The sequence below is a fragment of the Rissa tridactyla genome, chromosome 8, assembly GCF_028500815.1.
Source record: "Rissa tridactyla isolate bRisTri1 chromosome 8, bRisTri1.patW.cur.20221130, whole genome shotgun sequence".
Lineage (NCBI taxonomy): Eukaryota > Metazoa > Chordata > Aves > Charadriiformes > Laridae > Rissa > Rissa tridactyla.
This window is the reverse complement of record NC_071473.1, coordinates 23,312,963-23,326,199: the sequence shown is the minus strand read 5'-3', so window position 1 is coordinate 23,326,199 and position 13,237 is coordinate 23,312,963. Positions and strand designations below refer to the sequence as shown.

At 54.3% G+C, this 13,237-nt stretch overlaps 1 protein-coding gene across 2 annotated transcripts in view; it reads right to left on the bottom strand.

Annotated features, from left to right (window-relative positions):
* Positions 1–1,430: 1,430 nt before the first annotated feature.
* Positions 1,431–13,237, bottom strand: part of PBX1 (PBX homeobox 1) — a 137,176-nt gene continuing 125,369 nt past the window's right edge. For both annotated transcript variants that reach the window (XM_054210808.1, XM_054210809.1), the window contains one exon: positions 1,431–6,375. In XM_054210808.1, the coding sequence (XP_054066783.1) occupies positions 6,283–6,375 (93 nt within the window). In that variant the 3' untranslated portion in view covers positions 1,431–6,282. The remainder of the gene's footprint in view (positions 6,376–13,237) is intronic.

Genomic DNA, 13,237 nt, shown 5'->3' with positions numbered 1-13,237 from the left:
ATGGAAGGAGGGGGGATGGAAGGAATAAGGGAAGGTGTTGCCCCCAGCCCGGCTCCTCCAGCTGCCCCCAAATGGCTGCGTGTGCCCTTTTCCCACCTTAAAATCATCTCTTTTTTCCATGGCAGGGCCAGGGGGAAAGACTGGAGCAGGGGGAGGTGTGACACGCTCAAACCCAGCCCCGCACCCAAAGGATGCGTGCCAGGACCCCCAGCACCCCATCACCTCCTCCCAGCATCACCTCCTGCCTTTTCACCCGCCTTTTTTTGGGCGATTTTTCTCATGGGGGGCCCAGTGAGACGTAGCATTTCTATGTTTGGCGCCGGGGATGAGCATTTATTAGAATTAAACAGCCGGGAGGAAGATGATATTTAAACTGGTATTAGGAGAGCGTCGTCGGAGGGAGATAATACCTGGGTTGGTCTGGCACCGCGGCAGCTGGGGGGGAGACGGGACTCCCCAGGTCTCCTGCCGGAGAGCGATACAGTTAATTTGCAGCCGGAGCTGGAGGCTGGCCCGCGCTGATACCGCCGTGTTATTTAGAAGAGAAAAGGTCAGGCTGGAGATTGAATAATCATTGACAAGAAATCCATGGGGGAGCACGGGGCTGCAGCTCCAGCATCCTCGGGCCACCTCTCTGGGGCTCATGTCCCTCCACTTTGGTCCCCGCGGGGTTTCGGGGGGGGGGGGTTGTGGCAGGGATCCTGCCTGCCTTTCTCCATCTTGGGAGCCAGGGAAATCACAGCCACTCTCTCCAGCTCCCCCCACCTCCTTATTTTTTTTTAACCTCCATCTCTGGGGACGTTTTTGTCCCACGTACAGACTCTTTCTTTTTAAATTGCAATTTTTTCTTAAAATTACTTTTTGTTCAGACACGTTTTCAAAACTTCTTTTTTTTTTTTTAAACTAAAAGCCACAGGAAAACATAAGAAACCACCAACCCTCCCCCTGCTCCCCAGCCCAGCCCCAGGGTGTGATAAGGAAAACCCCCATTCTAGCTTTTTTTTGGGAAGAAGTGCATTAAAAACTCCCCAAAAAAGAAGCGAACGAGCAATGAAAACGAAAGATTAAAAATGTTGGGGTTTTTTTTTTTTTCATGGATGAAGCCGCGTGTCCAGACGCACTCGCCTCCCCCTGCCCAGGGAAACTGAGGCACAGGGGTGGGGGGAGGCGCCGGGAGCAGCAGGGATGCTGCGCGTCCAGCATCGTCCCCAAATCCCATCCCTCTGGCTCCAGGCCCACACCACCAGGAGCAAGAGCCAGCATCAGGCTCAGACGAGCCTCTGCTCACCGCGCACCGCCCCCCCACCCCCCCCCCCAGCCCCCCTTTTACCCCAAGCCCCTCCTGCAGCCCCCAGGGGGGAAGCCCCCAGGGCATCTCGCTTTCCTCTATTTTTTTCCTCCCAAAAAAAATACACCAGGTTTGGTTTCAAGTTTTTTTTTTTTTTTGGTTTTTTTTTTTTTGCAACAAAAGAAACTATTTATTTGGAATATGCATTACCAGTACAAATCAGGAAACTGTAAAACCTACACCTTGTTAGTATCGTCATAGAACATAAAAGTCTCAATTGGGATCAGAAAGACAGAGGCCTTTTTTTTTTTCTTTTTTTTTCTTTACAGAAGCAGAAAAGCTTAAAGTTTCAAAACCAGGTCGGAACAGAGAGTCTTTTTTTTTTTTTTTTAGGGTTTTTCTTTTTTTTTTTTTAATATTTGGAATCCGTTAGGAAGAGGGGGAGGAAAAAAAAAAAAAGTTGGGGGGGGAAATAGAAAAGAAAAAGCAACTCAGAGCAACTGGATCATCTTTACAGGGGACAGAAAGGGCTTTGCAAGAACAAAAAAAAAAGCAAACCGACAAAACCAACCCCCCAGGCAACATTTGATTTACATCGTCTTAATAATAATAATAATAATAATAATAATAATACAGGTGTACGAAAACAAAAGGACTCCAGGAACCCTTGGGATCGAAAATAACACCCCAAACCCTAAACCGTTCAGTGATGTGAAAAGCTCAGGTTTTTTCGGGAGGAGGGAGGCGAGCCAGGGAACTGCTTTAAGAGAAAACTACAGCCACGCCAACCGGCGTCTTTCCCTTCAACGTCCCCCCCACCAACTCCGCAGCCACCGAGATTCCGGGCTGAAATTCGGGGGCATTTTGGCCACGGCCCAGCATGGCTGGGGTGGTGGGGGGCTGCCACATCCCCATCCCTTGTCCCTCATCCTTCCCCGTGCAACCGGGGCTCGGGGCCAGGCTGTGAGACCCCCATCCTCAACAAGGTCCACGGTGGGAATGACGTTGGTGCCTTGCTCCGAACCCCTCGTTTCTGGGCCAAGGGTGCCGCCAGGATTTGGGGCAGAGCATAAGGGTGTCGAAGCCCACCATCTACACGTTTTTGGGGAGGATTGATGCGCCCTTTCATCATTTCCAGGCAGCTCAGCATCACATCGGGGATCAGCGCCTGACTCCCTCCTCAGCATCTCCTCCCCAAAACCCCTCGGGATCACATCTCTCTCTGGGGATGTAATCCCCCGGTTAACCCCAGAGCAGCCACCTCAAGGATCTTCTGGGGTTGGGTGTCAAAGTGTGTGCAGACCCCCGCGCCTCCCGAAGAGTAAAACACCCTCATCCCCTTCCCCCCCCCCCCCCCCCCCAAAACACCACCATCACTTTTCACATCACTTGGGTCCCAGCTCAAAAGCGCGGGGGGAAGCGGCAGGGCCGTCGTCTTGGCAAGGTCCAAATAAACTCAGCATCATCATCAAAGCCCCCTCACCCCTCCTAAATAATGCCAAAAAAAAAAAAAATAAAAAATAAAAGGCAATTTCTGGGTCTCAACGTTAAGAAACATAAAAGTGTTAGACTGTACCTATTAATGCTCGCTATTCCAACTGTTTTTTTTTATCCTTTTTAAAGTTTTACAAAATGAATTACCGTCACTTTTTTTAAACATTGTGTAAGAAGAAATGAGTGTGCACAACTCTACACTTTTCTAGCATTCTTGAACTAATTCACAAATGCGAGAAAATGGGGGGGGGGGCGGGGGAAGGGGGGAGGAACCAAACAAACCAACCATGGGAAAAACAATCAAATAAAAAAAAAAAAAAAAGAAGATGAATGTAGGTAGTTCGATGTTATAAACTATACAGGAATGAAGCGCTTGTTGCCACAGAAAGAACAGGGATGGGACCTTCCCCCTGTTCAATTTTGCGTGCTAAGAGGGTCATTTTTTATTCTTTTATTATAAACACTATTAAATTCCGACTGCGTTTTTGGTTTTTTTTTTTTTCTCCTTTATCTGAATATACAAGAACATTCATTATCAAATGTTCGTTATCATCAATACTACAAAGAACGAGACACAAATCGCAAGAAACAATGGAAAATGTTAATAAAGCTGAAAGAATCGTCGAGTTTTTTTTGTGTGTTTTTTTTTTTGTTTTTATTTTTTTTGAGTTTCTGCAGGTTTTTTTGTTTGTTTTTTTTTGTTTTTTTTTTTTGTTTTGTTTTGTTTTTTTTTTGGTATCGAAGTCAGGTTTTTCTGGGCAGAAAAAAAAAAAAAAAAGAAAAAGAAGAAGAAAAAAATCCACAACACTCGGGGCTGGGGTGGGGGGGAAGGGGAGGAGAAACAAAACCCAAAAATAAAAAAAAAAGCAAAGAAAAAGGCAAGCCAGTAGCTACGCCAACGCGAACCGGAGGGACCAACCGGGGAAACCCAGGAGGTGATTTGGAAAGTACCGTGGAGGAGGTGGGGTGCCGCAGGGAGGGGGTGCAGGGCAGGGGAAGGCACCCCCGGCACCGGCCGTCTCCGGTGAGCTGGTGGTTTCGGCTCATTCCGGGTTGGTTTCCGAGAGGTACAGCTGCATTCCCACAGGCACAGCACACTACTGCTGCTCCGGAGAACGGCTCTGACCCAGTCCCGCATCCCTGAAACGCTCTGCTGGAACCATTTCATGTAAAATCAGCTGGAAATGGTTAAAAGGCTGTACTGGGGGAGGCCACGGAAGGGGGAGGAGGAGAGCGGGATGGTGCACGGCTTGGGAAGATGGGCAGCATCTCCTAACCGTCCTCACAGGGAACCAACCTTCTCCTTGCTCTCAACGTATTCCCAGCTGGAAATATGTTAATTCCCAGCCCTAGACCTTGGGTGTCACATCACGCTCTGCAGCACGGTCCCCGTACCCGGATGCGAAAGGAGAAGCCGAATGTGTCCCACCGCTGGAGGTTAAGAACTACGCAAAGATGAGCTTGTGCCGTTTCTTGTCCACCTTTCACGTCCTACTCTGAATCCACCAGCTCCGAAACAGAAAATCCACTGAATCCAGACTTTTGGTATTTGGGGGAAGGTCACAAACTTCAGAGCGGGTGTTTTAGAGCCTTCTGGGCTTATTCCCCTTGGAAAGCCAGGCTTCACCTCCACTTCAGGTGAGTCATACTGCTCATACACACCATACTCAGGTGACAGCACGTCAGAGCCACGGGCACCTCCTTTTTCCAGCAAAAGAGTGGGAATTTTTCGGGCAGAGCTTAAATTTTAAACGGTTCCTGCTTCATGCTGCTCTGGGCTGGCAGTTCCCATCTCGAGATGGCCAGCATCGGCATGGGCAGGGTGGGCACGGACGTGCAAGATGTGGCCGAGAGAGGCATTAGGGTCCATCACGAGGTGCCAGACATGCTGCACCCACGCCGGTCCCCACGACACCCGGGGTCTTGCCGCAGGCCGGCTCAGCCTCCTCGTGCCCGCTGGAAGAACCAGCGGCCGAAAAGTACCTTCCCCGGCACACAGCTCAGCCCCGTTGCCTGGGGCAAAGTGACGTCTCCGCACCCCGCTTTTCAATGAAAGCCGTGTCCTCCCAGTGCCGGCTGTGTGAAGGTGATGCAAGATGATGCCTTGTGTACCGCCCAACACCGCTTGTCCGAAAAGCGGACCTGAAAAGCTGGGTGGAAAACCCCACCAGTGCTCCCACGGCTTGGGATGCCACTGCCCAGAGGAACTCCCAGGACAAAACCAGCAGCTTCATCAGAAAGACATCCCCAAGCAGGGCACCCACCCGTCCTACAGAGCTTCACCCTCAAGCAAAACTGTCACGTTAACTGTGACCAGAAGCACCCGATGCGCTCACCCCACCACATCCAGCCTCCGCGATCCCGCCGCCCGTCCCTCACTGCCTGCCCGGCAGGGCTTTGGGAATGCGGCAGGTGCCACCTACTGCTGTGGGTCCTGTCTGCCCTGGGGAACCCCATCTCCTCCTCTTCCACAGCGCAGCACGCTCCCGAAAATGTGAGCCAACACCCCAGGACAATCTCCTCGCCAGAAAAAACTCCACCGCTGACCTCCCGAGGTGCTGGGAGAAAACTGCTGGGGTCCCATCCATTATCAATGCCTGATCCCGTACAACACCATGGAGGTGCTCAGCGCCTTCCTTATCGGCGATGGCCATTTCTCGCCCGCCTCTGCCTCGTCTCCTTCCCTCCTCTCCTCCCCTCCAAGGGCAGGCAGGGAGGATGGTGGGGTTTCATGGCTCACCCAGCTCACAGCATCCAGCAGGATGCGCGGCTGAGCAAGGCAGGGACCGGGAAGCGCCGGCGGTTTCCCCGAGGGCCGGGAATGGGCCAGTACCTTTCGGAAGTGAAGGGGAGCGTGTTGGCTCCTTCTCCTACGTGCACGGGGGGCTTGCGTCCACCCACCCCATCACCAGCAGCACCCGGGGCACAGCTCACGGAGGCAGGGCTGGGAGGCGACGTGCTGGCTGTGGCCCGGGCCGGCGGAGACGAGGCGGCAGCGGGGCTGCGGTGGCGTTTCCCTAGAGAGAGGTAGCGTGAGAGACACGGGGGGAGGTGTGTGAGGGGGGGGCTGCCTGCTAGTAAAGGAGCGAGAAGCGACTGAGGTACGTTTGCGGCTCCTCAGAAAGACACCCAGCACGAGGCCATACGCTGCTGTGGGGTTGTTTTGTGTGGCGGCAGTTGATTTTTGCTTTTCCTCCATAAAATCCTTCTACCTGTTGACACGTCCTTCGGTGGGAAGGGGTGAGGGGAAGGGAGTGGTGTTGTGGCGGTGGCAGGGAGGGGGAGAGCGGCTTCTACCCAGAAAAGAAAAGGGAAGAGAGTATAAAGAAGTGTCCAGATTGGCTGAAAAAAGCATCCCGACGAAGAGAAGAGAAGAGGAGTCTTCTTGTGTGTGCTGATTGGGTTCACCTCCAGTCTGACTGCTGCGGTGTTAGGAGAGGCCCCCTCCCCTCCCGCCCCCGCCGGGGCCGGCTCAGCCAGGGATGCAATTTGCTGGGAGATCAGTTGGAGGTATCAGAGTGAACGCTGCCAGGGCCTTCTGTGGGGGAGGTCACCGACGACGGGGTAGTAGCGTCTTGCCAACCTCCATTAGCCTGCGGGAAGGGAGACACGGAGATGTCAGTCACCCAATGGCACACCCAACCCTACCCAAGTCACCCATCCGCCTCGGAACCCTTCCCCCCTGGCTTCTCCCTCGGCAGGGGCTGATGTAGGAGGCAAAGTTGTCCCCTCCGGCTCGCCCATCTGACCACCGGCCATGGGGCTCCATCAGTGGGATGAGGGCCAGAAACAATTCTGTCGAAAGCAGGGGTTTTGATAAATTGCAAGTGCTCATGTAAATTCTGTCCCTTAAAAAACGTATTGCTGCAGAAACCCTGAGCTCTGGTTGTTGGCACCTTTTTTACCCCCAAATAGGACCCTTCTCTATATGGAAGGAGGAAACCAGCAAACGTCTCACTCCAAAAAACCCCATCCTGGGACGCTACCTGGACCCAGGTGCCACGAACACGCAGAACAAGCAATGGGTCCCAAGGGACCGCTGAGCCTTGCCATGTCCCCTGGCACAGTTCCATGTCCCCCCTCGCTGCCTTTGCGGGCACCCCTCCTGCTGCGCCGTCCCTATGCGGGGGGAAGCCATCAGCACCAAGCCTTATCGCGGGGAAGACGCCTCGCCCAAACACCTCTTCCACGTTTGACCATGAAGGTCGCATTTGGGGGTTCGGGCCACCTCTCCGCTCCCAACGCCAGGGCCTTCCCCTCCTTGCTTCGCAGTAAAACCACAAACAAATTTCTGCCACCCCGGGGCTGGTCCTCCGCACTCCCCATCACCCCTCCTCGAGGGATCCCAAGCCACAGCGCAAGGGAGGTGCCACCACCATATGCCACCCAAGCGTTGGATAACTTGTTTCTTCTCCTAAAGAATTTGGCAGAGCCAAATTCTCCAGCCTGTCGAGGGCAGAGCTACTGAAGGGCCCTCGCTGCCGCAGGCAGGAGCCAGCAGCGCACAGAAGCTGCTCCTCCGTGGCTGCCATCCCCTTTGGAGAGGAGCAGATGTGGCACCCAACCTCCTCTCCTCGCTCTGACATTGATTCAGTGCTCAGCTAATTAATCCTTCCCAACTTCTGCCCGAGCTCGTGTCGGTAGCAGCCGCCATCCCGCTTTAGACATGCCCAGGCTGCTTCTCCTCTCTGGCTGCCTGTCCCGCTGCCTCCAGTGCAGAGCATCCATCACCGGCCCCGACTTGCCGCGTCCCCGTGGACCCCCAAAGTGGGATCAGGGTAGGAAAAGCCCTATTGCAGCGAGCAGCCACCCAGGACTTGACAGTGGATTGTCCATGCTGCTGACCAGCTTCTTGCCTGCCTGAGAGGCAGCCGAGATGGGAGCGAAGAGCTGACCACGAGCACGCCGTGGGGACCCACGTTTTGAGGGATGGAAACCACCTCGCAGTGGGACAAAGCGGGAATGACAGAGGCGCACACAGGCACACAACAGGCCTGTGTGTTCTTCCATGCACGCATGGGAGCGTCCAAACATGCCTCCTTGCAAAGGGAAGACAGGAATCGCAACCTGAGCTTGCCAGCAGGCTACCAAACCCCACTCCGCTTCACCTTGGGTGCAAGCACGAAACCAGACCATGCACGAACACCAACAGCACCGTGTGCCCCCCGCCTGCAGAGACCACCTCACCATGCCCACCGCCCCCACCAACTTCCATCCATAGCTGGGCCCCGACCCACCGTCCCTGCGCTCCCTGGGATGCAATATCCACCCTTACACGTCTTGGACCGCTGCAAGAGGCAGCAATTACTGTAGATTATCAGCCCGACAATGACAGGCCGCGTAAAGAGAGACACGGAGCCAACTCCACCGCCCCGAGACTGGCATATTCAAGTACACTTAGGACATTAATAGCAATTTACGTGCCATCAGTGAGAGAGAACCACAATAGCTGTGCTGGCAGCCTCTTATTACCAAGCCTGTTATTTGTTGGAGTTACAAGCTATAATCACAACAGAAACTTTCAAAACCCTTATCTTCCGTGACGCACCAAATCTATTTCAGAGCCGTAATTGCTATGTCACCAGAGAGTTTGCTGCTTAATGCACTCAGATGCCATTTAGTGTTTGCAGGGTCATTACGGCGAGCAGGAGGGGGGGAGAGCGGAGGGGGCCGCGCGGAGCAGGGCTCCGTCCCTATTGTGCTCAACTATTTTTAGCGAGGCTCTTGCGTGCCAGCCATGACTGGAAGGAGCGAGAGGGAGAGCATCTCGCAGGCAGCGACTGCGGTGTCCCGATGTTTAGCACTCTGCCCCCCCCCCCAAAAATGCTGGGGAGCCCTGTGGTACCCAGGACTGGGGATCAACCTCCATGTGTTGCAGGAGTCTGGGCTGCCGATGATGACCTCAGTGGCATCCAGTGGGAAAACAAGAGGATGTTGGGGAGAAGCTGACCTGGACTAGGGCACGCTCCACAGACCCCACATCCTGCTCCCCCAGCCTGGCAAGGCCCCAAGTTATGGGTCAAGCGATGGAAAGGAGGCCCCGAGGTTGACCATGACTTTAGTATCTTGATGTCGTCCTTTGGTATGGACAAGCCCTCCACGAGGAGGCCGGATCCTTCCCCAGGCAGAGGGTACATAGGCACCATCCATGCTCATCCCTCCTTTCCTGGAGTTCACCCCGTTGCTGCACAGACCAAGCCACGTGCAGGGTGCATCCGATTCCACCCAGCCGGCCCTGACTCCTTCTGAAGCAAGGAGATCCCTTGGGATCTCCCTCAAAGACAAAGGAGTCTTCTGAGGAGGCTGCTGCTCCTCGCAGACCCTCTGAGGAGCCGCTGCACACAGCTGTGACTTCTTCAGGAAGGGCAGAAGCCAAAGACAGAGGGCATCTCGGACATCTCCAGGACATCTCTTCATACATCACCTTTGGGTGCCAGAGCACAGGCAAGGCCTTGGTGGCTGTCCAAGTGGTGGAGCCCTGGTGATGGATTGCTGAAGCAACCGGTTTCGGTGCCCGTTTCCACAGGTCTCAGCATTTCTGGTTGGCTCTCTGCCTGGGCCTCCTATGTGGGGCTGGGAGATGACTTTCTGCCAATCTTTAAAGGAGCCTTCTGTTTTGCACGGAGGCCGTCTCAACCTTCTGTGGCCAAATCCCTGTCCCACCATCGACAGGGCAGGGTGTCGGGTCAGCCTCCAAACACACCAGATGCTGGCAAGTCTGACAGATGAGGAGTAGCCTCAAAGAGGTTTCAAACCTCTGAATTCCCTATCGGGGTCTCCTTATGATATGCACTTAAGCTCTTACTACACACCAGAGAATCCAGCCTTGTCTGGCCATTACTTTCCAAGGGTCATGGTGGCAGTCTCAGGACACACCAAGGCATCTCTGACGGATGCGGCTCGGGCACTGAAGCCCCGTCAGACCAGCTTCCGTATCCCAGCTTGCGATCATGACCGCGAACCGTAGCTTGCTGAGGAGGAGAGCAAGAACTTTCTTTTCAAGACCCAAATTCTTAGAGAAAAGGGTCTTGGCACGAGCGAGGAGGTCTCACCTCCTACAGGTACCAGTGCCCGGTGGTCCTTGCTGACAGGATTGGATACAAAACTCAACAGCACAACCTGCCACTGACCATGGCCATCACGGCGACCGACACCGCTCTGTCAATACGCACAGGTCTGCACAATGACACTTTTAAATCAAAAACCTTGCACTCTGATGAACTTTAAAAATAGCCCCTCGTTTTAGACTTTTAAATGATCTATAAATTAAATTAAATATAGTCCCAAAATAGATTTCTGAAGGAGTTTTTCTTTAAGATGACTATAGCTCACTCATTAATTTGCAGACAGGGGACCTAAGCCACTTGGTGGATTTAGGGTCACAGGGCAGTGGCACGAAGGGTGATGGCTTGGGTCGGGACCCTCCAGAGGATTACGACAATAAAGATCCAGCTTCTACCGTAACCCACCAGAACCTGGATATCTAAATGCTTTGAATTCCCAGCCTTGGGGACCCCCAGCTGGGTAGAGACATGGACCCCCACAAACACGCACTATCCAGAGGGACCAGATACCTCTCACTTAAAGGTGCAAATGCTGCAATCTCAAAGCTTGCAAAAAAAGGCTGGATCAGGCCCCAAACATCCCCTCCTTTCAGGTCGGGGCTGGGGGGGGAACCTTGTTCCTCTCAGTGCTACCCAAGGCAGGGTATCCTCAAGATGGCTCCTGCCTCTACCAGCCCTTCATCACCAAAAGCATCCCTGTCCCTTGCCGGGACCGCCATCCCCACCCGCAGAAGAGAAGGCAGCTCTTCTCGCTCTGCCTCAGCCATCACTGCGGGTCACGGAGATCGCGATGGCTGGGACATCGCCCGTTATCCTGCTAACGATGCAGAACCGACCCCAGCCCTTTTTGCCCTGCGGAGCGGTCTGTCAGCCGTCGAGCAGCAGAGCCGCGGAGGGAACTGGGCTTTGGGTAGAGATTCCTGTCCTCAGCTGTCATGACTTACACGCATTTGAAAATTCATCCTCCATCAAGGAAGGCAAACCCCGAGCGTTGTCTCCCCTGCCAAGGTTTGCAGCGGTGGAGCTGGGCAACCTGCCGCTGACTTCCCAGCCCTGACGGGCTCCGGGGATGACTTAACCTCAGCCCCGCGCAGACATCTTTGTGACAGGGCTCTTGACTAGGTTTCGGCTCATCTCCTTCCAGCAGCTCACGGGGATCCTCGGGTGACGTGGGGACGGCAGCTTTCTGTGTCACTAGCAGCTTTCCTCCACATGCTGCTGCCCCTCCTCGGCGTTAAAGGGTTCAGGGGAGAGGCAGGGAAGCCCTGCCTGCTATGAGACAGCCACCCTGCCTGCACTGAGCAGCTCCTCGGGATCTTGCCCAGGACGCAATGCTTCCCAGAGGGCAGCCACACTTCAGGGGTGGACAAACTGGGCTTCATCAAGGGACCTAGCTGGATGGGAAGATATTAAGCTACAATAAAAGCTACGGGGAGGAGCAAGCTGCCTGGGATATGGGGGTAGCAAAACATTTGGGGACAGAGAGACAACCCAGAAGATGCTTCCTGAACTAGCTGCTCAGCTCTGGACTCCCTCTCTCGCTCCCCACGCCTACCACACCTTTATGGGGAAACAAGGCATCACCCCAAACCCAGGCGGTCCTTTTCCACGCTCGCCACCTTGCCCCTCTCAGAACAACATCCAATTCGGGCCAATTTGTGCTCCTGTCCTGCCTGAAAATGAGCCTGAGGAGCCATCAGCTGCCCCCACCCCAGGTGGTCCCTCTTTGGCAAGCACAGGGGACACCGCTGAGTCCCTGCAGCTCTCAGCTCACCACTTCCCAGTGCTGCTCATGGGCATAGTGGTTCTCCCAGTACCACAGCCAGAAATACCAGCCCAGCCCTCCTCGTCCTATTCGGCTTTTGAATTTCCACCACCTCTTTCTTCTCCTCTCCCCCATCGCTCCCTCCCCCCCAAATTTTGGCTTAACCCAGCCCACTGCTATTTTCCAAGCCAACTGCAACCGTAATCAGCTCAGCCGCTTTCCTTGGGGGTATTTTAATTTATACAAAAGTATCATCTCTTATCATGATCAGCCTGCGATTCATTTACTCTCCAAGTATTAAAAAGCCAGAAAGGGAATAAATTCAGTGCACGGAGAAATTAATGCGGAACGATAGGCTCTTTCATGTGGCATTTCCAAGCGCCGTTTTTGCAACGGGCTTATGTAATGAGACATAATTATCTGCACATGTTCAATTACATTACTTCACAAATCCTCCCTGCCTCCTGACGTCAAGCTGCCCGCTAAGCCCTGGCGCCTGCAGGAGAGGGGACCGCAGACCCCTGTCCTGCTGCACCCCTCTCCCTGCGCCGGCGGTGGCCGCTCACACGCCGACGGCCACAATACGGTCACGCACAAGGTGACAAATGGCACAAGCTTTGGCTGGGAGGGTGAATGGGACTGGCCTGTGCACCTCGACGGGGTGATGGGCCGTGGGACCACCATCCCACCTGCATGACCATCACCTTCCTGCCCAGCTCGAGACCATCCCACCTCAACCTTCGGCCTCCTCACCAGGGACCGTGGTAGCCAGCCACGTCCAGGGCCAGCCGCCCCCTCCTCCACGCCACCCCGGACACCACCGCCACCACCCACTCGGTGCTCGCTCACAGCCTCCTTTTCCAGGCTGCCCCCTTCTCCCAGCTTGCTGTCACCGCCGCTGAGATGGCGGACGATTGATCTGAGAAATGAAGTTGGATTGCTGTCCCAAATCTACACTGGGTTCTCCTTGTGTGTGTCTGATCGATTTCCCCCTGTGCGACACAGCTTGTCGCTACGAATTTTCATGCTAGTCAGAACCCGCCAGCGCACCCAAGAACAAGGAGAAGATGCTCCGGAGACCGCCCTCCCCCTCGCATCCTCCCCCAGCCCGGTTGGGCGAGGTTTTCTTGGGTTGATGTTGGTTGGCTTTGTTTGTTTTTTTTTCTCCTTATATTTGCAACCGTTATTGCCGCCAACCCCATTGCCACCGCGCTTTCGGATGCCGGCCAGGGATGGGCTATTTTTAGACGGTCGCCATTGGCCTCCGCATGGAGCCACCTCTGGACCAGGGCGTTCATGGTGACATTCCCCACCGTGGTTACGCGAGGTGTCACCTGTTTAGCAGCTCCTTTCAGCCGAGTGCGTGTGGCCGCAGGTGCCAGGCAAACGCTGATCGGCTCTGACAGTCCTAGACGCCAGCTGCCTGCACAAAGCCTGCCCGGTCGCCACTTTTTTTGTGGGCAAAGCTCTGCCGTTGGCGTGACCGATACAGAAGCAATAAACTAGGTGACCGTAAAAGCAAAGACAAGTCCTACTAAGTGGCATTCTGAGCCCTATGGCTTTGAAATAATTGGTAGTGAGAGAACAAAAATGAAAAAAAAAAATAAAACAAGAACCCGAGCCTAT